This window comes from Mustela nivalis (genome assembly GCF_964662115.1).
Source record: "Mustela nivalis genome assembly, chromosome: 2".
NCBI classification, from domain to species: Eukaryota; Metazoa; Chordata; class Mammalia; order Carnivora; family Mustelidae; genus Mustela; species Mustela nivalis.
Window position 1 is genome coordinate 180,371,578 of NC_139021.1, and position 24,543 is coordinate 180,396,120.

At 54.9% G+C, this 24,543-nt stretch overlaps 1 protein-coding gene across 5 annotated transcripts in view; it reads right to left on the reverse strand.

Moving 5' to 3' along the window:
* CTBP2 (C-terminal binding protein 2) overlaps positions 1–24,543 on the reverse strand; it is a 156,549-nt gene that overhangs the window by 23,909 nt on the left and 108,097 nt on the right. For 2 of the 5 annotated variants that reach the window (XM_082721679.1, XM_082721678.1), the window contains exon 3: positions 23,665–23,824. The exons of 2 other annotated variants lie outside the window; for them this stretch is intronic. In XM_082721679.1, coding sequence (XP_082577805.1) covers positions 23,665–23,722 — 58 coding nt within the window. In that variant the 5' untranslated portion in view covers positions 23,723–23,824. Of the gene's footprint in view, positions 1–9,815; positions 11,476–23,664; positions 23,825–24,543 lie in introns of those variants that run through there. One more of the 5 variants, XM_082721682.1, reaches the window with a different exon arrangement.

A 24,543-nucleotide genomic window follows, 5' to 3' on the forward strand; every position in this document is an offset into this window, starting at 1 on the left:
ATAGAGAAATCCCCAGTGGGGAAGTTGGTTAGGTTGAGAGGTCAGCTTTGAGCTGACCGTATGAGGGAGCGCGGCCAGGCCCACGCTGTGTGTGGCTGGCGACAGTGGCCACCTCTCCAGGCACAGCCCCCTTCAACTGAGGAAAATGGCCACATCCCCTTGGCCTTGGCGATGCCCGCTGCGGCCGGCCGGGAAGAGGCAGGCAGCCTGGAGAGGGAATCAGAGGTCAGCTGCAGAACAGCAGCAGCCCCTGCACCGCGCCCCCCTCCCCCGGCCCCAAACCTGCACATGGGAGCTTAGCAGTCGTGACCGGGTGAGGCCCACTGAAAATTTTAACTATAACGTTTTATAAAAACTAGAAGACAATGCACAGGATGCGGTCACGAGTCCAGAGCCCTTGAACGGAGAGAGGCAGGCTGGGACATGATGTGGCGGGAACATAAGAATGCCAGCGGCGTGTCTGGAGCCAGTGTGGATTCTCTGGACAGGTGGGAAGGACATTTTGCAAGGGGCGGACTGTGAATGATCTTCTTTCCCTCTTCACTAGGGTTGGTGGGAAGCCCGGAGAGACAGGCCCCTCCTTGTGCATAAGACCGCGGGGAAAGCTCTGCTTTCTGGTCGCCCACCCAGCTTCCAATTCCCTTACATGCTTGCTTGTCCCTCTACTCAACTCTGCCCTGTGTTAGAGCCATTTCCCAGAGCGAGGCTTAATCCTCTTAGGACAAAAGAACATTTACACTCCATTGAAGACAGAAGAATTCCTTCCCTTGGCTCTCCTGAAAGGCAGCACTGTAGGAGGAAGGAGATTTGGCTCTGCCACAGAGCAGTGGGTCTGGCCAGGAGCAAAGCCTGGGCCAGTGCATGGTGTGACATGCTCCTCACTCGGGTCTCTGGGGACGAGTGGAGCCCGTCACCCCGATGTCACACTTGCGGAAATGAGCCTTGGAGCACCAGGGGACTCCTCTGCAATCACCCCCTCTACTGTTCTTGCGGACACGGACCTCAGCTTCTGGCCTGGGCAGGTCTCCATGCCCCGCTCAATACCACTGCTGAATCCCACGTGACCCCGAAGCCCTGTGCTCGGTGGCTCCTCATGGCACAGTGGCCAGTCACGTGTCTGAAATCAGACAGGCTGGTTTCAAGTCCTGGCCCTGCTGTGTGACCTGGGGAAGAGTATTAATCTCTCTAAGCCTCAAGACTACCATCTTTTTTTTTTTTTTTTTTAAGATTTTATTTATTTGTTTGACAGACAGAGATCATAAGTAGGCAGAGAGGCAGGCAGAGCAGAGAGCCTGATGTGGGGCTCAATCCCAGGACCCTGAGACCATGACCTGAGCTGAAGGCAGAGGCTTTAACCCACTGAGCCACCCAGGGGCCCCAAGACTGCCATCTTAATAGGGAATTACTCGGAGCCTTCTCGGGAATTCACATGCTCCAGAACCATGACCATCACACTATTACTTACGGGACTGATTCAGACTTGGATTCTCTCGATGCTGGTAAAGCACCGCCCCATTCACCCCCTACCCCGGACCCGCAGTCCTGTGGAAGTGATGTTTTCATATTGTCAGTGCTGGGAAGACAGCCCCCCTCCACCGCCCCCCCAGCTGTCTAGGTACCCGCACCTGGGACCCAGCAGTCAGAGTTCCCGTCAGGAACCTTCATTTCTTCCCACAAACTCAGCCTCCCAGGATGCATCCTCCCACAGCAACCTTGCTTAAACAACAAGTTGTTCCACTCACACTTGGCAAACCCTTCCTGGGATCAATTCTCAACTGCTCTCAGGAGAACATGTCCCCAGAGCCGCCCACCTTCTCAGTGGGGACGGGCGTTTACAGGTTTGATTTTATGCTCTCCTAACAATTTGCCAAAAAAGTTGTTTTATTCATACACTGCGTACCGCTATTTGGCTAAATTTAACTGCAGTGTACCTTCCTGTTCCTTGAGCAATGGAGGGAGCAAGAAAAAGTGAACAGACTTGTTTTTTTCCTTTACACGAAAAGCAACTAAAAAGTTCTTTGTGCAAGCCAGCACCAAAATGGGGAAAACACCCAACAGCAACAGTTTGATTACATTTAGGCTAACACTGGCTGATTAATTACAGACGACATGCATTATTTCTATTTCATAAATCTAAGAAACAAACAAACAAAAAAACCAAAAACACCTATGTACCAGCTAGGCTCCTATGAAACAGCTTTAGAATTCCTGCTTCAGGGGTGCCTGGGTGGCTCAAGTGGTTTATTAAAGCCTCTGCCTTCTACTCAGGTCATGATCCCAGGGTCCTGAGATCGAGCCCCATATTGGACTCTCTGCTCAGTTGGGACCCTACTTCCCCCTCTCTTTCTGCCTACCTCTCTGTCTACTTGAGATCTCTGCCTGTCAAATAAATCTTAAAAAAAAAAAAAAAAAAAATCTTGCTTCATATCTTGGGGATAAGAAATTAGCTCCAAATGTCTGAAAGTCTTCTCTTTTAATATATGTTGGTTTTCTTTTAAAAATGTCTATTTTCTTTGGAGGATTCATGGCCAGATGCAGTACATACAGTATGAGGTTCCAGCACTGCCCGGCCTGGGCTCCCTCCCCTAGCTCGGCTCCCCGGAAAGCAAGAGCAAATGGGTCCTGAAACGACGGGACCGCCACATGCAGAAGAATGTGCTGGACCCCTACCTCACACCCATGTGCGAACTGGACTCAAAATGGTTCAAACACATAATGTTAGAGTGAACATGGTCAAACTCTTAAGAAAGTAAACATAGGCATGTGTTTTTATGACCTTGGATTATGATACCAAAGTACAAGGCAAGAGAAGTAAACAGGTACATAAACTGAGCTTCAACGAAATTAAGTCAAAACCTGTCTTTCAAAGACAGTACCAAGAACATGAAAAGACAGCCCCGAAATGGAAGACAGTACTTGCAAAGCACGTTTCTTATACAAAAGCCAGTGAGGACTTCTTGTCTGCTCCTGGCTGCATGCGCCATGGGAGACCCAGGTCGAGTGAGCCCTGAGATAGATGAAGCCAAACGGAAGTTAGAGAACTACAGTGTAGGGCAAAGGGCATGTAGGGGATCGGAATGGTAAGGGATACACGGAAAGATGTTCAGTATCACTACTCATCAGAAAAATGCAATCAACACCTCCATGAGATACCAACTCACACCTGTTAGAATGGCATCATCAAGAAGACAAGAGACAATAGGTGCTGGGGCACCTGGGTGGCTCCGTGGGTTGAGCCTCTGCCTTCTCCCAGGTCATGATCTCGGGATCCTGGGATCGAGCCCCGCATCGGGGTCTCTGCCCAGCAGGGAGCCTGCTTCTTCCTCTCTCTCTGCCTGCTCTCTGCCTACTTGTGATCTCTGTCTGTCAAATAAATAAATAAAATCTTAAAAAAAAAAAAAAAAAAAGGAAATCACAGTCACTGTTAATGGGAATGTCAGTTGGTCCAACCACCGTGGAAAATAGTATGGATGTTCTTCAAAAAAAATAAAAGAAGATCTATCATACAACCAGCCATTCCACTTCTGGGTATATATGCAAAGGAAATGAACACAGGATCTCAACAGATCTACACACCCTTGTGGTTATCAAAGCATTCCTCCCAACAGCCAAGATCTGGGAACAACCCCAACACCCATCAACAGATGAATGGCTAAAGAAGGGAAGATGTAGACGTACAAGTATTACTCAGTCATGAGGAAGTAAGACAGTCTCCCATTTGCAAAAACACGGGTGGGGCCATGAACACATCACACTATGCCGGAGAGATCGGACAGAGAAAGACATGTACGTACAACGTCACCTGTACATAGAATCTAAAAAAGGGTGAATCTGTAAAATCTAGAGTGAACTGGCTGATACCAAGGAATGGTGGCGGAGCCATGCCCAAGGACAGTGCTTCAGGATGCCAATGGGGGACACGTGTCATCCAGAGACCCGATGTGCAGGGTAATGAACATAGACCATGTCAGATGATAGTTACGTAACACAACGGATGCTGCCTTGTCCGCAATCGTGTTGCCGTACACAAATCAATCAAAACAGCATGGTGTACACCTTAAACACTGTCACGTGTTAAATATAACGCAGTTAAAGAATAAAGGTCAGGTGAGAAAGTACCACGGTAAAGGCTCAGTCAGCGTCCCCTTTTCTTGGGCAGATGATCCTACCAATACTCACCCACACTGTGCATTCAGCTCAGTCCCCTGTGCCCCAACTCTGGAAATCCTCCAGAAAAATTTGGCCCACGCTTTGGGGTGGTTGGGACTGCCACCTCTTTTAAAGATTTTGGAGAGGCAGGCATCCCTGGGGGAAGAGATAGAAAAACACAAACTATTCTCTGGAAGCCAAAGCCAAGCCTGCCAGGTCCCTCCAACAGGAAGACAGAACGCCCATCTAGAGAGAGGGCACGACCTGTCCCAGGCCACTTCCAGCCTGCTCAGGCCACACGAAACAAGATCTGGCGACAGGAGCTCAGGCAGACGTGGCCAGTCCCAGGGTCGACGAGGCTGCACCCCCTCCCTGTGAGAACACGAGCCAGCTCCTTCAAACTAACTCCGCGGAAAGCACAGCCAGGACTGGCCGCAGTAACCACCTTCTGTGTCCTGCACTCCAGGGAGAAACCCCGTGGTGACCCCGTAAGCCCTCCAAGAATACCGAGGGAGCCCACTTTACCCATAGGGGTACGGGCTTCCTGCCCCGTGAGGCAGAGGAGTGGAGTTGGTCAAAACCAAATTCCCAGGCCACACTCCTTGAACGATCACTGACAACCCCCCCTCCCCCCCGTGGAGGGGGTCTGAGCCATCACTGTGCGGGCTGGAGGGCACACTGCACAGAAGGTGACAAAAATTCCCAAACACCCGGTTTTGTGAAAGGCCCACTAATCTTGCACAGGACCCAGGCCTGGTGGCATGGCCCTCGCATTCTAGAACAGCCAGCGGCAGGTTCTTCTCCAGGCTGCCCAACCACAGTCCACTTGGATGTGGTCCTCCACAGACAGAAGCCCCAGGTCACAGTTGGAAGGTCAGAGGAGGCTCCTGAGAAACCCGGAGCTGGGGGACAGGCCTGGCCTCGGAGCTCTGCAGCACCCCTCGGCCCAGAGCCCTGCGTCCAGCCTCCTAAGTGACCAAGAAACTAAGACGACGAGCAAAGCACCATTCCTGAAGCAGGCCCAGGCTCCAGCCAAGGCCACGCAGGTCTAATGATCTCAACATTCAAGTTACTTCCTACGCAGGCTGCGTCCCCCCCATGCCCACAAGGCAGGTTCAGTTCCCACCTTCCTTTGACAGACATGGGGAGTAGAAAGAGAGAACCCAATATGTTCACCAAGACACACACCCCGTGTTCAACTACCTTCTGTTCCGGGGCTGAAGTCCTGTTCCCCGGCATGCATGGTTTCTCTAGGAACCCAGCAGAACCGAGAAACGCAGACTCTGTCCAGTGAAAACAGCTACAAGAACAAGGGGCGATATCAAGTTCCGGCTCCGAGGTTAGTCCGGTGAGGAGAAAATGACCAGGGTCCAAATTCTCCCAGACAAGGACAGGTAGGAGATGACCATTCCCACTCCGGGAAAACAGGGTCAGTGAAGGGCAGGGGTGACAGGTGAGTCCAGTGACCTCCAACAGAGGGTGGGGCTCATGGGGGCCCTGGCAGGGGATCTTGAATGCTGAGACCAGGAGCAGATGACTGCTGAGGGGGCCACCGTGCAAGGGAGAAACAGGAACCGAGGAGTCCCACTTGATTGTGCACCGGGGCTGCCCTGAGAGATGGATCGAGTGTGAAAGCAAGACGAGCGCCGGCCCGTTCATCTTATGGGCACGGGATACGTTTCCCGTGTTTCCCTTGCTGGGAAAGGAAGGGCCGTCAGCAGCTCTGAAGCCGCGGCTCCCCGCGAGGCTTGATGTGTGAGGAAGGGCACTGTAAGGAAGAGGGAGGAGTTCGGCTAAGCAGCCTCAGACGAGCCCCCTTCCTGCTCCCTGAGGCTGGAGTTCCTCGGCCACAAAGGTGCAAATCCCTCTGCCAGAAAAAAAGCCCCCGAGATGCCCCGGGAAGTTACCGAGCAGAGCCGGGACATTCCGGCAGTGACTCTTGTGCACAGGTCTTGGCACCCTCATGCTGCGGGGGCCGCGTCCTCGCCCTGGGACTGCCCACGATGCCTGCCGTCTGATGGCTGCTCTGGGGTTTGTGCTCAGCCCTGCCTTTCCCTCCGGCACACACCAAGTCCGCAGACCACCCCAGGCTCCCGGAGGACCTGTGTGTGTCCCTTGTTTCAGAAGGCAGCGCCCCACATCCGATGACGATACCCCAGGTGGCACAGCATCCCAAGACCAGACTTGGTGTTACACCCTATGGGCGTCACACAGCTGACCTGGGGCCCACACACACCTGAAGAATCAATTAGCCAGAACCAAGCTCCCAGGCGGCCTTACTCAAGTCTGTGCTCCATGTCGGGGGGTCTAGGCGTTGCCCTATTTGCCCTACACGTCTCTTCAGTCAGACTGTGAGATCTTGCCAAAGTAAGGCTATTTGGCAGAAGGGGCTGATCTCATCACCCCGATTCCCCGCAGTGCCAGCTCAGGGGCACGGTCCCCAGATCCCCATCCCACCCCCTCCCAGGCTGGCTCTACCTATATATAGGTAGGGGATGGGTGTGACCCGCTGGCTCTGGAAGCTTCTGGGGTCTGGTGGTGGCCGCCCTCCTGCCTCGCGGTTTGAGAGTCCTCCCTCTCCAGCCCTGCGCCTTGCCCCTCCGTCCTACCAGCACCGCCCGTCATGTGCAGAGGGTCCCTCCAAGAAAGCCAAGGACAGGGAAGGAATCCCCAAGTGTGCACGCAGCCAACCCTCTATTCGGATTCTGAAACTAGCCTTTTCTCCCGCGGCCTTCCCACCCAGGAGGCCAGGGGCCCACACCGCGTGTCGGCACTGCATCAAACACACACGTGACCAGCTCTGGCGACCCGGAACACGGTGGCGACCACCCGTCTCCCCATGGCCCTGGCGCCAACAGACCTTGGATGTGCCCTTAGGCAGCGGCCCTGGCACTAGATGGGGGTCACAACACTTAAATCCAACCGCACGCGGTCACATGCCTGGAAGGAGACAAACCCTCAGGCCGTGAGGGCCACGCCGCATTGCTCGTGGGAGTCCGTGAGCGCTGGCGGTGCTCTCGGAGAGCCCTCTGTGGGCGGCGTGCCCTGCGGTCTCTGGGGGAGACAGAAACCCGACTGGCCGCAGCGCCGCTGCTGGCAGGATGCGCCCCGATGCACGGTGGCAGAGAGGGCTGCGTGACACCTTGTGATGTGGGGGAGGGGATGATGCCGGGCGGCAGCCGGAGCTGGGGGTCTGCAGCTTGGGCCACTGTCAACCCGGTCAGCGTGTACGTGACAGCGGACCCACCAGATGCCAAGGCTCGCCCGGGTCTGACGTGCACTAATCCCCCATCACATGGGGCTGGCGGCCCGGAGTGCCTGCTCCACGGACTAGCAAAGAGCCCATTACCCCACCCCCAAAGCCAACCACGGTGAAGCAGGTAGTTCACAGACTGAAGAAAGCAAGGAGGTGTTAGAACACGCAAAGCACGTCTAAGTCAAACCAGGCACTTAGAACCAAACACACAGCCACTGGGAACCTACAGACTGCCTCCCCCAAGACAGTGAAGAGAGTCGCCTTCCGGAGCATCCCTGTCCCTCCGGATCAGAGGGAAACCTTTTGGGTTAGGAGAAGACCAAAATGAACATTTACTCATGCTGGCTGTGCAGTCAATGGCCACAGCGGCCAAAGCCGGATCTGAGGACGGCCACCCCCTGCTCAGCCTGGCCGCACAGGCTAGCTGGGGCTGCTCCCTGGGAATGCTGGGTTCCCAGACTTTAGGGCTGGCGTGCTTCCCGTAAGTGTGCATGCTGCCCTCTCGGGGGCAAAGCGACCACTGGGGCTTGGCAGTAGGAACCAAGAGATCCGAATCTGGCCGTGGACACTGTGAAGGCTGTCCCCCAACAATGCCAGTTCTGCCCAGGAGAAGCCCATTTCCTGCCCGGGTCCCTGACACACCATGTTCAGGGGAGGGTCGTAAAGACACACTGAATGTAGCAGAAGGATCTAGGAGGAGAACGACCGCTCCGGGACAGATCATCTGACAGAGAAATTTATTTGCTGGCAGACTTCCGACTGCAGGCTTCCTTGCCACTGGCTGGCTGCCACAGAAATGAAACAAAAAATCAATATCCTTTGGTCTGCAAAACAGTGTGTTAACGATCCTACTCCAAACAACTTAAATAATATCCCCCGACCCCTCGCCCAAATAACGGGGAATGTTTCTGTTAGAAGACAGCGCAAGATAAACAGAAGAAAGAAGAAAATAAGGCAATTTTACAGGTCCTCCTTCAGCAAAACCTTTCCAGGACTTCAATGAGGAGATAATCTTTCTGTGATTATGACCAAACCCTCCCGTTGCTTAGCAACACATAATTAAGGAATATGTTTTCAGATCCGCTTTGCAAGCCCGGCCATTATCAGATGAAATTACTGCAGCAACAAATGTCATCGCCATGCAAATTAGTTGGTTGCAAAGAAGGAATGTTTGCGAGGGAGAAGGTGCATACGTTCTCCGCGAGCCCATCTGAATTTCTCCTGCCACACGTTGATTAGAGGGAGAGGGGGAAGAAAAAAGTCAAATATATTGTATCATCAAACTTAAAAGCCACAGGAGCCGTTTCAGCCTCCTGCTAGCCACGAGGTCACTGTCCCCCGCTCCAGAAGTGACACGAGAGCCAACCCAGCCCCTGAGGTTTTCAGGATCAGGTTCCCACAGCTGATGGGGGCATTTTCAAACAGGTACATCTTATTTTAAACACCAGTCCCTCCACCTGAGAACTCTAGTTATTCAGAAAAAAAATTTCATTTGAATGGGATTCAGTTTTCTAAAAAGGGGTGGCAAGAAGGAAGAAAAACCTGATGTAGAACATGAATTATCAGTAAAGATTCTACGGTGAAAACACAAGGTGAAGTGTTCAGAGAACGTCCACCGGGAATTTCATCCACAAAACCCAAGGAAACACATCTAATAAATTACACGTGTCTCCTGTCTTTGAAGAGAACCACCGAGGACAGCGCTTTCCGTCTTCAACTTGAAAATATATCGTTCCCTACAAGTAAACAGAATCCCCCAACTGCGTTTTCCAAAACGAGACGACATCTGTCTTTGAAACAGGGTGTTCTAAGGGATGTCGTCATCTTGCTTTGGGTAACACACAGGCCAGGAAAGCACACCCGGTTTGAACTCTCCGGTGCTTCCTACCTCGGATGCTGCGCACAGGACACGCACAGGTGCGTCCCCACGCCACAGTACACTCCTCATGGCAAGTGAGGGTCACCCAATTTGTGGGAGGCCCTGCACAGATACCCCCACCTTCCCCAGAGCCACCGAAGGTGTGAGATGGAGAGAAGGCCACCTCCGTGAGCCCAGGGCTTCATTCTGTTCTGAGTGACTTCTGGGTTTTTCCCAGAAACACACTTGTGTAGCATCAGCCCAGAGAGTGTCACTTAAGGACCTGGAGCCGAACCCAAGAACGGGAAGGCCGTGCCACTGTTCCTGTGGGTCAGCCTGAACCGTAAACCCGTCTCACTCAAGAGTACCCGTCCCCCTCGGCTAGCTGGCCGCATGGGAGCAGATGCGTGCACCTGGGTGTAGGGTCTGGTCTCCCCAGGCGTGGCAGGAGAGCAACAAAAATGGGAGGACCCACAGTCCCGTGCTCACATCTCCGCCCGCACCACCCCTCACCACCGTCCCCGGCGAGGAAGGGCAGGGAGGGTTCATTACTTGGCTCCGGAGCAAGCATGGTGGACACGATGATGGGGGCCCCCGTCCGCCGGGCCACCTTCTGGTAGGGCGGCTGAGGCGTGTGGAGGCTCTGGCTGGCTGGCGGCAGTGGGGACAGCTCCACAGGGACACTGGGCTTCCGCAGGAGCTGGGGGCTGCCGTGGGGGCTGGGCAGGGGAGACGCGGCCACGCTGCGCTCCCGCTTCAGCAGCTCCATGGGCACCGTGTACGCTGTGGAGTACGCGGTTCTGGGGCCCGGGTGAAGGGGGGCAGCGGGGCCCGGGTGAGTTAAGGCCACCCCGGCCTGCGGGGGGTATGTGGGGCCCAGCCGGGCCGTCAGGGCGCAGGGGGTGGGAGAGCTGTACCCAGAGCTGGAGGGGAAGTGGGGGGCCTGGGTGCCCACTCCAGGGGCAGAGTAGGCAGCTGCCGCCTCCAGGAGGTGCTGGGACGGTGCGCTGGAGGGGCGGCGAGCCAGGTCCCCCGCCTGCAGGGGTCCCGCAGGCTGGGGCTGCAAGGCCGAGGTGCCCAGCGTAGACAGGTCACCGTGGAGCTCGCCGCGATGGCTGAAGCTGCTGGAGCGCACCCGGGGGGAGGGCGCCCCCCGGCCCTGCCGGCGCAGCTGCATCTCGGTCCTGCAGGTACCAGCCAGGCGGCTCAGCACTCGGGCCTGGCCCAGGTTGGGTGCGACGCACTTGATGTCTGTGTCCTCCATGGTGGCCAGGACGGCCGGTGAGTCGAAGCCCTGCTGCAGCAGAGCCACCAGCGTGGCCTCCGCCACCCCCTCTGCCCGCAGGAGCGCCAGGAACTCGGGCAGCGCGCTCCTCCTGCCCCCGACCCCCTGGAAGGAGGACGGGTCCGCCTCATAGTTCTCATCGGCCATCCTGGAGGGGACCCCACCCCGGGCAGGCCCGTAGCCACGGTGCAGCGCTCCTGGGGCCACCCCCGTGCCGCCGTCAGAGGCGCTGGCTGCGGCGGGGTCCACGACCAGGCAGGTAGGGGCTGCCTGCCTGGCGGGGACAGAATCCACAGGCCTCTCGCCGGTGTCATTGTAGAGCTGGCTGGCAAGGTGGGCGGGGACCTCCGGGGCGTACCTGCCGTCGGCCAGCTCCCCCCCACACCGCGTGGGCGATGGGGCCCGGCTCTGCGTCCGCTGCCCCTGAGCCACCCCTTTGCCCGCGGGGTCCTGGTACAGGTGGCCGGCCTCCTGCAGGGCAGGGACCCGGCCTGGCACCGGATCCCATGACATCCTGCCGCCTGTCACGCCGTAACCAGGCAGCGACCGGCCGAGTCCCGGGTCACGGGGGTGGCGAGCCTCCCTGGGTGCCCGAGCGGCTCCTGCCGCGTCGCCGTAGTGATCCCGCGGCAGCAGGCCACCTCGCCCAGACATCACCGCCTGTCTGCTGTCATAAAAGGTGAAGTCGGTGACTGGGCTTTTCCCTCCAGCAACAGAGTTGAAGAAGGCCTCCCGGTAGACGTAGGGCTCGGCGGCGCCCCGTGGCTCGTACCAGGGTCCTGCAGCCGCGCCGTCCGCCACGGAACTGCTCCTCGCTGGGGCCTCGGCCACGTCCCAGGGGCCCTCGTACCAGCCGGCGGCATCCCAGCTCTGGGAGCGGCCGATGTGGACCTGGCGGCTGGGGACCGGCATCGGGAAGGAGGGACGGAGGCGGAGGCAGGGCAGGACGCCGGTCTCGGTTAATCTTCGGTTACGCGCGTCCCAACAGGCCCGCTGCCTTCTAGCCCTTCCCAGACGGCCAGGAAAGACCTACTGGGGGTTTTCTATTTCAAAGTACGGTCTGAATTATTAATCCTCCGAAACATTAGTAGACAAAACACAACACTCACGGTAACTTCGCCTCACTCCCCAGCGGCAGCTCCAGTCCCAGAAAGGAGGCTGCGCCAGGCTTGCCGGCCCCCCTCCCTTCCAGGGGGTGAGCTCACATGGACCTCAGCTCTCTCAGCGTGGGGATTAGGAGCTAAATAAAACCCCTAAAGCTTTTGTTCCATGTGACATCTCGTTAGATGGAGGAACACGGCAGAGGGCTCCAGCCAGGCCTGCCAACCTGCAACTGCCAATTACTTTCACACGGAAGCTCTGGCTTATCTCCGTGGTCCTCACCGGGGTACTTTTGGGATGAGCACTGCCTCCCCCTCCTCCCGATGCCTCCCCCCACCCCTGCCCGCGATCACCTAAAAGTGACAGAAGGAAAACAGGAAAAGACCGCTTTAATGCTGATTCAATCTTAATCCACCCTGATGAAATGTTAATCCACTGCACAGGGCTAGGAACAAATTAAATGTGAACAGGCAGGCGGGATAAAAAAGGGGTGGTGCGCAGTCTCACACACAATTCTAGAACACGAGGCGCCCTGAGAAATGGGCCAGGTCTGCCGCTGGACGCTCTGGGCGACGTCGAAATCTGGCTCCGAGGACTGGTGACCGGTCAAATGAGTTACATCACTCAAGTCCAAACGCATTTTTTACTTTATTATCGGAAAATACAGATCCCTTCATGCTGCCGGGGATAGACAAACCAAACAACACCGCTGTGGGTCACCTAGAATTCACCATTTTAAGACTGCCTCCACAGGTCAGCGACTAAGCCCCCACGTTACGAAGGAGAACCGGGGAGCAGCGGCGACGGAGGCGGGCCTGCCTCTACGTCTGTCCGCGGGGAAGCAGCTGGCCAGCAGGCTGGCCGCTCTGCGATTCTGCAGGCGATTTTCCAGTATGCCCATGGATTACGATTTCTGCATCCCTCACTGGGGACTCTAGGTGCAGGAACACGAGCAGCACCAGTTTTTTAATCGAGATAAAAGACCTCCCCACCAGGAGCATTATGACACTTCCTAATCATGAACCCCGAAGGGTCCGAGAAGCAGCACCGTGGACAAAGTCGCAGGGTCTGCTCCTCCGACCGAGGGGAGCCCCGAGGCACGAACTCACACCGGAACCAAAGCTCACAACTGTGGGATCCGGTGAGAACATCTGTAACCGAGATCATGAGCCTCCCTGCAGCCGTGACACCCACGAATGGTGTCTTCACCCGCATCTCTCAGCGCCGGATTCAGTTAGAATCTTAAACTTAAAAATCCAGTTGTTAAAAGAAAAATTGCTTTTTGAACGAGTACTGAGATTTTACTGTGGGAGAGGAAAGTAGGTCCAAGTTCGTTTCCAGGAGTTAGAGGTACACGGTACTGCAAGGCAGTTTCAGGGGCGCAGTGCCCCCCCAATCTCCCTGCGTCCTGAGGCACACACGAACTCAACTCTGGGACAAGCTCGGTGTCTACCCACTGACTGTTGGAGAACTGGTGGGGAAGCAGCCCAGGACGCAGGCTGTTACCCGAACACCGCCGCCCCCATTTCTGACCCCAAAATACCAACAAAGCCTCAAGTTATCTGGAAAAACTCCCCGGCAGGTGGAGAGGAGACCTAAATCCCCCTCCAATCCCCTCCACCTCCTGGGATGCATGGGAAGGAAAAAAAAAATTAACAAGCCGCAGTGCCAACGCTGGGTTTCTGTGTAGAAAAGGGAGCTGCTGGCGCCAATTTCAGTAATTCTACTGTTGGCACAGTCGGCACCAGGGGCTGAAAGGCCTGGCTGGGCAGGGGCCTGAGGAAACAGGCCCGGCCACACCGCGATGGCATCTACACATCTCACCAGCGGCCGGAAGACGTGTTCCCTTAGAAGATCCATCAGAAAGGACAGGCGCACATTACAGAGCCCGAACCAAATGGAAACAGCGCTATCTGGTTACGGCAGATCATCTCCGGGTGCAGCTGGGCCAGCCCACCTCGTGCGTGCTGTCCCCTCCCCTGGGCGCTGCTTGAAGCATCCTTCCCTCTGGAAAGGAGCAGGCCAGGGAGGATGGGGCACCGCACCGGGGACCCTTCTCAGAAGGAGGGACAGGCTGGTGTGGACACAGCCTGTGGGTTGGGCGAGACACACCTCAGAGTATGTCTCACTCTCACTCTGTGTCTCAGAGAAGACACCGAAAACCAGGTATGCTCGAGACGCCTCTGCCCACCTCTACCTCCTCACCTCTTCCCCTTCCGGTCCTGGGGTTTTGGGCCAAAAGGGGCCTGCTAGGCCTCTCAGGGAGGACCACACCCCACTGTCACCTTTTCCTCCCCCACTGGCTGGGCGGATGGACAACCGTAGTCCTTATCCTGCAGAGGTGACCAGAAACGAGGCATCTTTGGTATCCTGTCTTTCTTACAGTTTCCTTATCAGAGGATGTCCACACCTGCCAATGTCTGTACCAGGCAGGCGCCGTTCTAGGTGCTCTGCCCATACGCGACTCTATACAGGCCCACAGGGTGTGGGACACAGGTCCAACTCCAACTTCAGCCAAAGCTAATGCTCTATATTCCAGAATCCCCTGCACGGACCCTGGGTAGGCTCTGCCCCGCTGCTGGAAAAGGAAACCTGTTTAACACAGTAATCCTATTACTTGCTTAAGAGTTTCCCAAACTCCCAAGTATTGATGAGGTCACCTATAAAATTAACTGCTCGAGTATCAGAAAGTACTCCTGAACTTGGACTCAGCGCATGGGGCTGCTGCTGGAGCTGGGGACCCCTGCCGAGAGCTGATGAGAGAAACTGCCCGAAGCCTGGGGTCGGGTTAAGCCCATCCACCCATTTCCTGTTCTCCCCATCTTATAATAAAGAAAACATAAAATGAGATGGGATCGGGACCGAAAGAGGCTCTTAATCTCACGAAACAAACTGAGGGTTGCCGGGGGGGTGGGGGGGGTGGGGGGGTGGGTGATGGACGTTAGGGAGGGTGTGTGCTATGGGGAATGCTGGGAACTGTGTAAACCTGGTGATTCACAGACCTGTACCCCTGGGACTAAGAATATATTATATGCTAAAAAAAAAAATGAAAAATTTTAAAAAATTTAAAAATAAATTATAAAAGGAAAAGAAAAAAAACCCATAACATCGTGTGGCTCTAGGGCTCAGGGGCCCCATTCGTGATGCAGGCGCATCCCTTCAGAGGCAGGCGAGGGACCCCGAGAGCTGCCTGGGCAGGACCTCTGCAGCGGGGGTGCTCGGGAGACCAACTGGCTTACGCACGTCACGTTCACAGTTCAAGTTCCCCAACGGAAGCAGGACTGTCTAGAAGGTGGACCCAGCAGCTCCTAAGAAACCACGAACGAGTTTTTGGGAAGGAGTGGAAGGGGTCATGCCCGACGTGGGGCAGCCGGTGCAGGGAGAAGCTGCAAGGTGGGCGCCACCCCCCAACGCCAGAATGAGGCGGCCTGGGTCTCCCTTCCGTCACCCAACACATCGTGCTCAGAAGCCACCCAAACTCACGCAGCCCCAGCTCCACAAGCTGCCAAATATTATGACAGATGTTTCCTGTGTGAGGTAAAAACACCTGGAACTGGACTCCCACTTTCCTAAGTACTCCGGCAGCTCTGTTTTTTAAAGCACACTGCCGTCTTTTGGAGAGAGCCGCTTTTCTGAAAATCTCATGTTGACTAAATAAAGCAAGATGGGACCAATTTCTGAAAGAGCAATGAGCCTCACAGACTTAACTCTTTAATCCTGCAAAGAGTTTCACTACAGAAAACAGCATCGAGTAAAAAAGCCATCTTCTGGAAACTGCCAGAGACACAAGCTACATTCTCTTGCCAATAAAACGAACCCAAGCGAAAGCTGCAGGAACAGAGTAACCCGATGGCAAGCCCGGGGCTCCAGGCGGCACCCTCCCTGAGCCCATGCTTCACGTCCCTGTGCGGAAGGCAGACCAGAAAACACTGAGAGAGGATCTAGAAGGTTCCAGAAAGAGAGGGAAGAAAACCAAGGAGGGGACAACCAGCCAGCCAGCCCGCCCGCCCTTCCACGGAGCAGTGCTTGGGCAAACCACCAACAAGCATTTCACGTTCTAACCACGATGGCGACCTAGGAAACTGCTCGGAAAGCACGAGAGACAGAACGCCTCACACTCGCCCAGAAGCGGGTTCCGTAAATATCAAGGACGGGGCGGAGGCGGGCGGTGTGAAGTCCGGGCTCACGTGAAGCGCTGGGTCCGCCCGCCTGTCCCTTGACAGCCGTGCCGTTCCCGGCCCGCCTGGCGGCCACCAACGCTGGTTCCTTCTCGGGAGGCGGCCAGGCCCAGCTCTGCGGCGCTTCTGGCCGGCCTTCCAGCTCTTGGTCTTCTGGCCCTCAAGGCCGCAAGACCATGGAGGCTCCGCCGGCGAAAGTGGACACGAGAGCCCCTGAGATGCTTCCCTGTGCTGGCTGGATCCCTGGACGGAGCCTCGGCAGCGCCCGCACCTCTGCCTTCCACAGGCGACATCTCCTGGGGGACACTGCAGAGGTTAGTGAGTTACGCGCTCTTTTCTGGCAGAACCAGCGCCAGAAACAGGCCTAGGACATCCTGCTTCCTACTTTTCAATGTGTATAGGCCGTGTTGGTTGGTTGTTTCTGTCGAGTGTTTTAGAATTTATGTTTGGAAACAGCTTCCTGCCTTTAAAGTTTTCTGTCCTTCTGCTCCCCCAGTGCCCCGATCAAAAGAGCTCACTTGGCTCATCACAATCAGAGGGGGTGGGGGACCCAAGTGCACCGGTCAAACAGCGGACAGGACGCCGTAGCAGTGTTTTAAGACAGCCCGCGTCTACATTTTCACAAACGCCAGGAGAAAATCAGAACGTCCGGACACCATTTCAACGGAAGGAAGGACAGCAACGCCTATCCTGGGAAGCAGAGCGCGTGTTCCCATCTCTCAGTAGAAAGACGGAAGCTGAAGGGGTGGCTCAGTGGGTTAAAGCCTCTGCCTTAAAGCCTCTGCTCAGGTCATGATCCCAGGGTCCTGGGATCGAGCCCCACATCAGGCTTTCTGCTCAGCAGGGAGCCTGCTTTCCCATCTCTCTGTGCCTGCTGCTCTGCCTGCTTGAGATCTCTGTCAAATAAATAAATAAATAAGGAAGACGGAAGCTTTAGACCATCAGGGCGCCCAAGGCCGGACATGGAGCCCAGTAACCAACCCTGGAACCAAACCAAGCCCTCCGGAGCAGCGTCCTCCCAACGGTCCCAGCCAGTGCACGCCTGAAGACGTAGCCACTTTGAAAAGTGAAAGCAAAGGCTTGCACACTGCTCCTGACTTGATTTCCTAACTAGATCATAAATACGATGACAGCTGTTATTACGAGAATTAGCTTTGTTTGCCACTCGTGATAGGGCAGAAAGTTGGCTCCTCTTTTAGGGCATGTTTTTGGGGTGAGCGTGGGGGGCGGGAGGTGTGTGCTGGAACCCCAGGCTGGGATGCGGGTCTGGGCATAAAGCCACAGGACAAAATTCGACCAGGAAAAGCCGACAACTCCCCGTGCAAGGTCTGCTCTGGCAGGTGCTCAGTGACAACCACTTCCTTCCTTCCTTCTTTTCTACAATAAACCTTCAATAACAGCAAAAAATCCCACAGAATCAGAATCTCGGGTAATCCCCAACCAACCCCAACGCTGACACCCCTCACTCCATCACACTGTGTTTTATGTCCCTTCCCCTGCACTGGGTTCAGAATATTCTCGAATTCCTTCCTCTCACCTTTGAGATGCCCTCATCACTTCCATTCACCAGGGTCCAGCTCAAATAACCTACCTCCAGGAACCTTCTTTAATTCCCTCTTTGTCACTTTGTCCCGAAGTCCAAAGAAATCGATACCTATTAACAGAACACCACCGAAATAATCCAGGGAATACATCAATTGCTAGAGACAGCCCATGGTCTCTCACTTAAGGTGACAGAGCCCTATCCTTCCTGACATGCCCTTTTCTCCGTCACATGCTTGTTCCTTTGACACAGTGAACACACAGTGTGCCGGCACAGGGCACAGGACGCGATGGGGACAGTCAGTCCTTAAGGCCCTCAAGGCACATACCGGGTGATGGGAAAAAATGACAGGTGTACATGGTCACCAGGCGGACCCTACCCATGACTACTCTGGCCTCTGAACCCATGCCCATGCTGAAGCACAGACACCATCTTCGAGGGTCCCGCAAGTGTCCATGCACAGCAGGCACTGAGCTAAGTGGGCCCCGCCCACCAATGTTGCCTGGCAACAGCCCAGACTGGCACAGCCTGCCGTGCATGGCGTCAGCACACGGGCCCCGGTGGCCGTCAGGAGATGGGCTGCCAAGACCTTCTGCAGGAGATGAAAAGATCGACTCCCCACCCTGCTTCACCCACTCCAGGGTGCATGGGAAGGGCCCTCTTGGTACACACACCTTTCCAACCAGGACCTGGGAAATGAGACCAGTCCCTCCCAACGAGGGAGTCACATGGCAAGGGGTACAGGGAGGAATGGAGATCCCTGTGACCAGGCGCACGTGCTAGCCCGAACCCGCCCCCCTCCTCCCACGACCTCATAGCCCAGCTGGCGGTGCTGAGACAAATTCTTGCCTGGACCCAGCTGGGCACCTGAGGGCTCCCTGGAGACAGAGACATGCCAGGGACCCTGAGCTTGGTTAGAGCAAGAGCCCCACTAACATCAGGATGTTCATAAAAACCACAGTTTTGGTGGCCCGAGTATAAATCAGTCAGAAGCAGGGGCCTCATTTCAGTGTGTCCCTTGTAAGTTCTGAAAAAGGAGTCATGGTGCAAAGAGCTGGCAGCCAAGTGTATCCTGGGGTTCTGGTTTCACTGTCTCCCAAATACCTGTTATTAGTTGAGCTGTGTTGGGACCTACCCAGGCCCAGGGACATCCTCCACATTTGCATGGGGCCACAGTGTGCAGGTCTCTGATGGCTCTGCTGCCCCTGGAGCTACTCTGATCAAGGAGACTAAGCCTGGTTCCTGTGAGGTGCTGACTGAGCCCGAAAGGCTCACTTTCCTCCAAAGTGCCACGACCAGATGAAATGCCTCAAAGCAAAGCAGTCTGGGAGACCAGCTAGCTGGCTCTCGGGCACTCGGGAGGTTTGAGGCCAAACCCGGACGGAGACAGGGTGCGCCAGCCCGAGGGAGGGCAAGATCCACTGTGCTGGGGAGAGCGCAGAAGGGGCAGCCGTCGGCTAAACACAGCAGACCCCGACACCCCAGGTGGAAGCGGGCGGCCCTGACACGCTGCTCCTGTAAACAGGGGGAGTGAAAACAAATCCGCCAGCTGCAGCGAGAGCCCACTCGGTGGCATCGACAAGTGCAAAGAGAAGCTGAAGTTTGCATTTTACCCATGAGCGGCGAGAGAAGCAAACACTGAACCTTGAACCTGACTCTCATGTGCAGAACCTGGGGGCCTGCCTGAAGGTGGGCAATTCTAGGAACCCCATCCCTAGCTGACAGACCGCCGGGCACCCCAGGAGGAGCGAGGACCAGATAGGGAAAAGGTGGATTTCTATGCCTTGCAAGTAACTTCCACTAAGCTTCCACTTGACCACACCCCCTTCCTTTACCAGTCCTTTACATGGGGCTCATTGTGGCAATATATTCATTTATGCTTAGAGTTTAAAGTCATGTCTAGTTGACTATTGTATATTTACATAGCTAATGTAATTATCGCTAATCACATAATTACTGGAAATATGCATAATTGCCTAAGCCAAACATATAATTATAATGTATAGTAACATTATGAATCCCCCTTTTAAAATCCACATTTTGGGGCTATTTAAGGATATTTATTAGAAACGATTGTGGACTACCGAGAGATGGCCAGCGTCAACACAGTTTCTGTACAAAGTGCTGTTAAGTGCTTTCAAGACCAAAACAGGTAAAACGAAATTGCGTATGAATGAAAGACAAAGCGATTCTGACCTGGGACTGTCCACTCCTCTCGGGTATACCTACGGGGAAATACTGGCCAGTCTTGCTCTGTGGGCTCTGGTGGCTGTGAGCTGTGCCATGAAGGCCCTGATGAGGGAAGACCCGCCCCCCCCCTTGACCCAATGCCTCCCTGGACCACATCAGCTATCTGGCAAACGTGGAGGCTTGGAGACCTCTTTCCTTCAAGAACACTCTGGAACCATGAATAAACTTTCTTGGGGGAACGTTGCATGGAGATGGACTCTCACGGTGACAGGCTCATCCCACTGAGAAGAGCTTTTAACTCGAGGAAGATCTTTTAACCTCATCCCTGCAACATTTTCTGACTCCTCTTGTCCTCCTTGGTGACAAAATGGACACAGAAAGATTCCCAGATTTTATAACTACTCATGTGTTCAACAGATATCGTTGGGTTCTCTTTTTCCCACGTCCATTTAAGCAGCCCATCTTCTCACCTCTTTTTACCTCTGTGCTTGTGAGAACATCCTGGAGGCAAGACCTGTTGGCTAGGGAGAGTCCCGTCCTGAGTTATGTTATAAAGCGGATGCCCATCACAGCTCAACTGATACCATCACCAAGACCATTTTCCACATGTGTAAGACATTTCAACAAAATAAAGTAAAATGAAGTATCTACCTTTTCCAAATCACATTCTCCATAGCCACAGGAAAGGATGGTGTTTAATGATGTTCTACCATAACCCACAATGAGCTGTTCAGACAAAAAGTCATCAGCAAAGCCATTCTGGTATACCACCCTTCTACAAACCCAGCAAATGCTTTCCAACAAAGCTTTTTGGGCAACTTGTGGGGCACGGAGTGACAGAGAGCCCTCCAGCTGACCGACAGGTGTCTGGGGCAGGTCGTACCAGCTCGGCCGTGATGCAGCAACAGAGCAAAACTCGGACGGTGTAATTCACAAATGCAATGTATCACTTCTGCCACAAACTTAACAGCGTGGGAAACCAAGACCTAAATTATACACCCAAAAGGGGGGATGGCAGCCTGGCCCTGACCAGTGCCCATTATCACACCCTGCTCCACCGTGCTTACACAACAGCACTCCAGGACTGTTTGATACCAGGCATCCGAAAGAGCAGAGAACAAATGATAAACATCAGAAGAGAGTGGCCACTTTAAAAAGAAAAGTTAAAATCTGGCTTTTAAGTCAGCTCAAAAGACCATTATTCCAGCTGATTTGGATGGCGTCCCAAAGACTGGCTGGTGAGAAGCTAAGCTTTGCTCTGCACTGTGCTTAGATCACGACAGAAACATCCTGGGGTGGGGGTGGGGTGGGACTGGGGGCTGACAGGTGCAGCCGAGTCAGATCCTGCCCTCTACCCCATCTTCCCTGGACTTTGAGTCGAGCCACACAGGGGAGAGTGGCTAGGACTGGCCACAGGGGAGTGGGGTTCAGGAGGAGACCTTGAGGTTTCCAGGAGGAAGAGGCTGGGCCTTGGAAGGCAGGTAAGAATCCTGGAAGCAGCATCTGTGCACGGATGATGCCCAGATTTCTCCAGACTGGCTCAGCTAGAGCAGAAGTGTTCGGGGCCGAGGGGGCAGGGGCTGTGAGGAGAGGGACCCAGGAGGGCCTGTCTGGTGTGGGATCCCACAGCCGGGGTATGCCCTGGGGTCTTAAGGTAGCTGGAAGGACAGAATTCTGGAGATTTGCTTCTCGAGACCAAGAGCCGAGATGATAAAGTTCCTAGGAGCCCAGAGTGGCTACAACAAAGCAAGGCAGCTTTCATGCTTTTAATCATAAAAATAAAAAACAATGAGCTACAGGAAGTCCTGGGGGGGGCGGGGGAAGGGAGCACCGGCAGAGGGAAGGAGACAACAGCTTGCGGGGCTAGATGGACTTTCTAGAAGAATACTGAAAAGCAGTTAGTTCAGGTTTATAGAACAGATCCTGGGGACAGTCCAAAGCTAGGGGTACAGACACATGAGGCCTTCAGGAGGGAGAAAGAACCGAATCCACAGCACTGATGGGAGGGAAAAGCCAGATAAGGAAGAGCACACTGCCTGGGCTCCTGCGCACACACACCGGCCGCTCTGTGTCTCACTGGTCTCAGCTGGGAAAGGAGCGCCGCCACTCCCGGGCCCCAAAGAAGATGCTGAGTCGGTGTCTCCATGTGAGGGTCACCAACACAGCTGACACGCAACGGGACAGCAAGCCAATGTCTGGGATCGGGGATTACGAGGAAACAGAGAACTTCCAAGTCTGTCTTGATGGCGCCTACCAAGAAATTTAAAAAAATTGTGGCTGCAACCAGCTGAGGACTGCCGTTCACGGATGAAGCAGATTCTGACATTTCGGTTATAAAAAGTGGGTGGGAGGTTGGCGGCCCATGCTTGGGAGGGTGGGGTCTGAAGAGCTGTCAGTCGTCTTGCCCTTGCTGACAGCCCTAATGATACAGAGGGGGAATGGCCACCGGCTCTCCAATGTACCCCCATGGTGTACATCTAGGTAAATCCTGGGATCCTGGGGAAGAGGGGTCAGAATCAGCACCACTGGCATTCCGCCATGAGTCTCGGAGAGTTGATTCACTAAGTTTTCCAAACAGAGGCCCCAGTCACCCAAAACGAAGCACCTCTCCACTGGAGGTCAAAGGTAAATTTAAATTTAAGAAATCCCCACACGATCAGGTGAACCCAGAGGGTGGGATATGACCAACCAGCTGGTCCAAGCTCTTCAAGGAGTGTCCATGCTTCTGAAACTCAAAAAGGCCAAGGAAAAAGGTTCAGACGAAGGGGACCAAGGAGACATGACAACTAACCGGTCCCCTTGCTGAGTTTCTGCACAAACCAAGCAGCTGGAACAGGTGTGCGGGACAGTGAGGACAGGCGGTCTGGATTAGAGATGCTGCAGCGAGGTTCAGTCCCCAGGGTAGGGGAGTTTATGGAGCTGTGTTTACATCAGGAGAGGTCTTAAAAGGAGACACATGCCACAGGTCATCCTTCAGAGGGAATGGCTGTATCTACAACTTCCTTTTCAATGGTTCTGGAAAGCCTGCCCATCATTCACACTCACACACACACACACACACACACACACACAATCGCTGTCTGTACATCTACAGGAAAGTAAGTGACAGCAAATGTTCTCAACTAGTGAATGTTGTTGAAGGGAGTCTCCGTGTCCGTTCTAGACCATCGATCTTTCTGCAGGTTTCAAAGTTCTGTTCTGTTTGTCAAAACCTTTCAATCCCAAACCCCCGACATGGCAGGGGAACCCAGGGCTGTAGGGGGCCAGTGACCACAGACCTCTTGCCAGACACACAGTCACACAGTACAACACATCTTTGATGTCTCCACCTCGTGAGGCCGGGCCAACAGTCCCATGGGCCAGCTGGGGGGCCGAGCAGACTGTGAGCGCATGGCAGTGCGGTGGGGGAGCTCCCCTCCATGGCCCCCATCACAGACCCGCTGCCAAGTCACCGATCACCAGGCCGGGCTGACCCAGTGGGCAGTGTGGCCGTGGCCACCTGGAGCGCTCAACCCCACACCCGGGGCCGCGTGCTCTGGCTTTCTTACTGCTCCCTAATTAGGAGGGGATGGTGTTTAATCAACATCTCCGAGGTTCGTCCCCAGGTTTCCATTAGATTTTAATTATGTTTATTTTTCCTTTCATGAATAAAACACTTCCAGACATTTTCAAAGATACTGGGGATGTGAACACATAATGAGGGGCAACACTGGGCTCTTCAGGAATATCTTGGAATTCATCACTGTAAATATCTTAATCGGAAACAGATAAAAGTCCGGAAACCTCAGAAAGTGAAAAAAGATGGCCCTCTCACACGGTGTCCTCCATCTGCAGGGTGACCCGGGTGTGCGCAAGAAACAGGCCCAGGGCCACTCCCTCCCCGGCCATCCTCCTACGCCCACCCCTCCCCCGGGAGCCGGGCACCCCTGCGCGCAGGTCAGGGCTGCTGACCACGCAGCCCAGGACCCAGGCGCGGGGTGCTCGGGCCGGGGCTTTCTGGCTGTAATGGATTTCGGTCCGAACCACAAACCAGGTCCCCGCGGGTCAGAGGTGGGTGGGGCTATGCACCTCGGGTGACAAACCGCCAATCACGCTGGCTCTTACCTTCACAAATTCTGTCCAATCGCTGTCGCTTGACTTTGTGCTTATCCACAAGGGCCATTCTTTATCGAACTTTGCAACTCTCTGATTCAAAAGGCAAAGCGGTCCTCTAAGAACTTAGGGGAACGCGCAGGAGTCTGCGGGCATTACACCACTATGAACCCTGAAACAAGGAGAAAAGAATCCTTACTCTCTGGACACCCTGGGGCAAGGACAACAGGTCATTCGGGACTGTACTGCCACTTCCTACATGGGCACCTGCCAGCAGCGCTCACTCTCCTCCAACACCGGAGAGGGAGGCTGTTCGCCCGCGGTCCCGGGCTCCCACCCTCCGTCTGGGACAGGAAGGGAGCACATGCCCAAGACAATTGTCACTTGTTTCTGCAAGCAGTAGACAGCATCTAGAACTCTTGCTTTTCGCTTCAGGGCCACACCAACTGTGACAACCTGAATTGTTCGTCATTTGTTCTCCAAGGCCAGACACCAGCTCAGGGGCCCGCCGGGCCTGTCCTGTGCTGAGCCCCGAGAGGCAGAGGCAGACGCCAGACCAAGCTGGACCATCAGGGGAGCAGGTCCCAGGCCCACTGGCACTGAGATACAGACACCCAGCTGGGGCGACAGGACAAGTGCCCTCCAGGCCTTCCATCAAGCAGTTTACAAAACTCCCCCCAGCCCAGTCCCCGGAAAGCCACTGCTCAGCACGGGAGCCCCTGACCCCACTGTAAGAGAATGGGGCAGGAAGCCACATACCACCTAACCACTTAAGCCAAGTGTGTCCACTGCCACCTTCCTGGGCCTCCCTGGCATCTCAAGGGAGCCACAGATGGTATCGTGACAGCAGGGTCCAGGCTGCTGGCCTCGACACCGGGGAGCTGCGGCTGG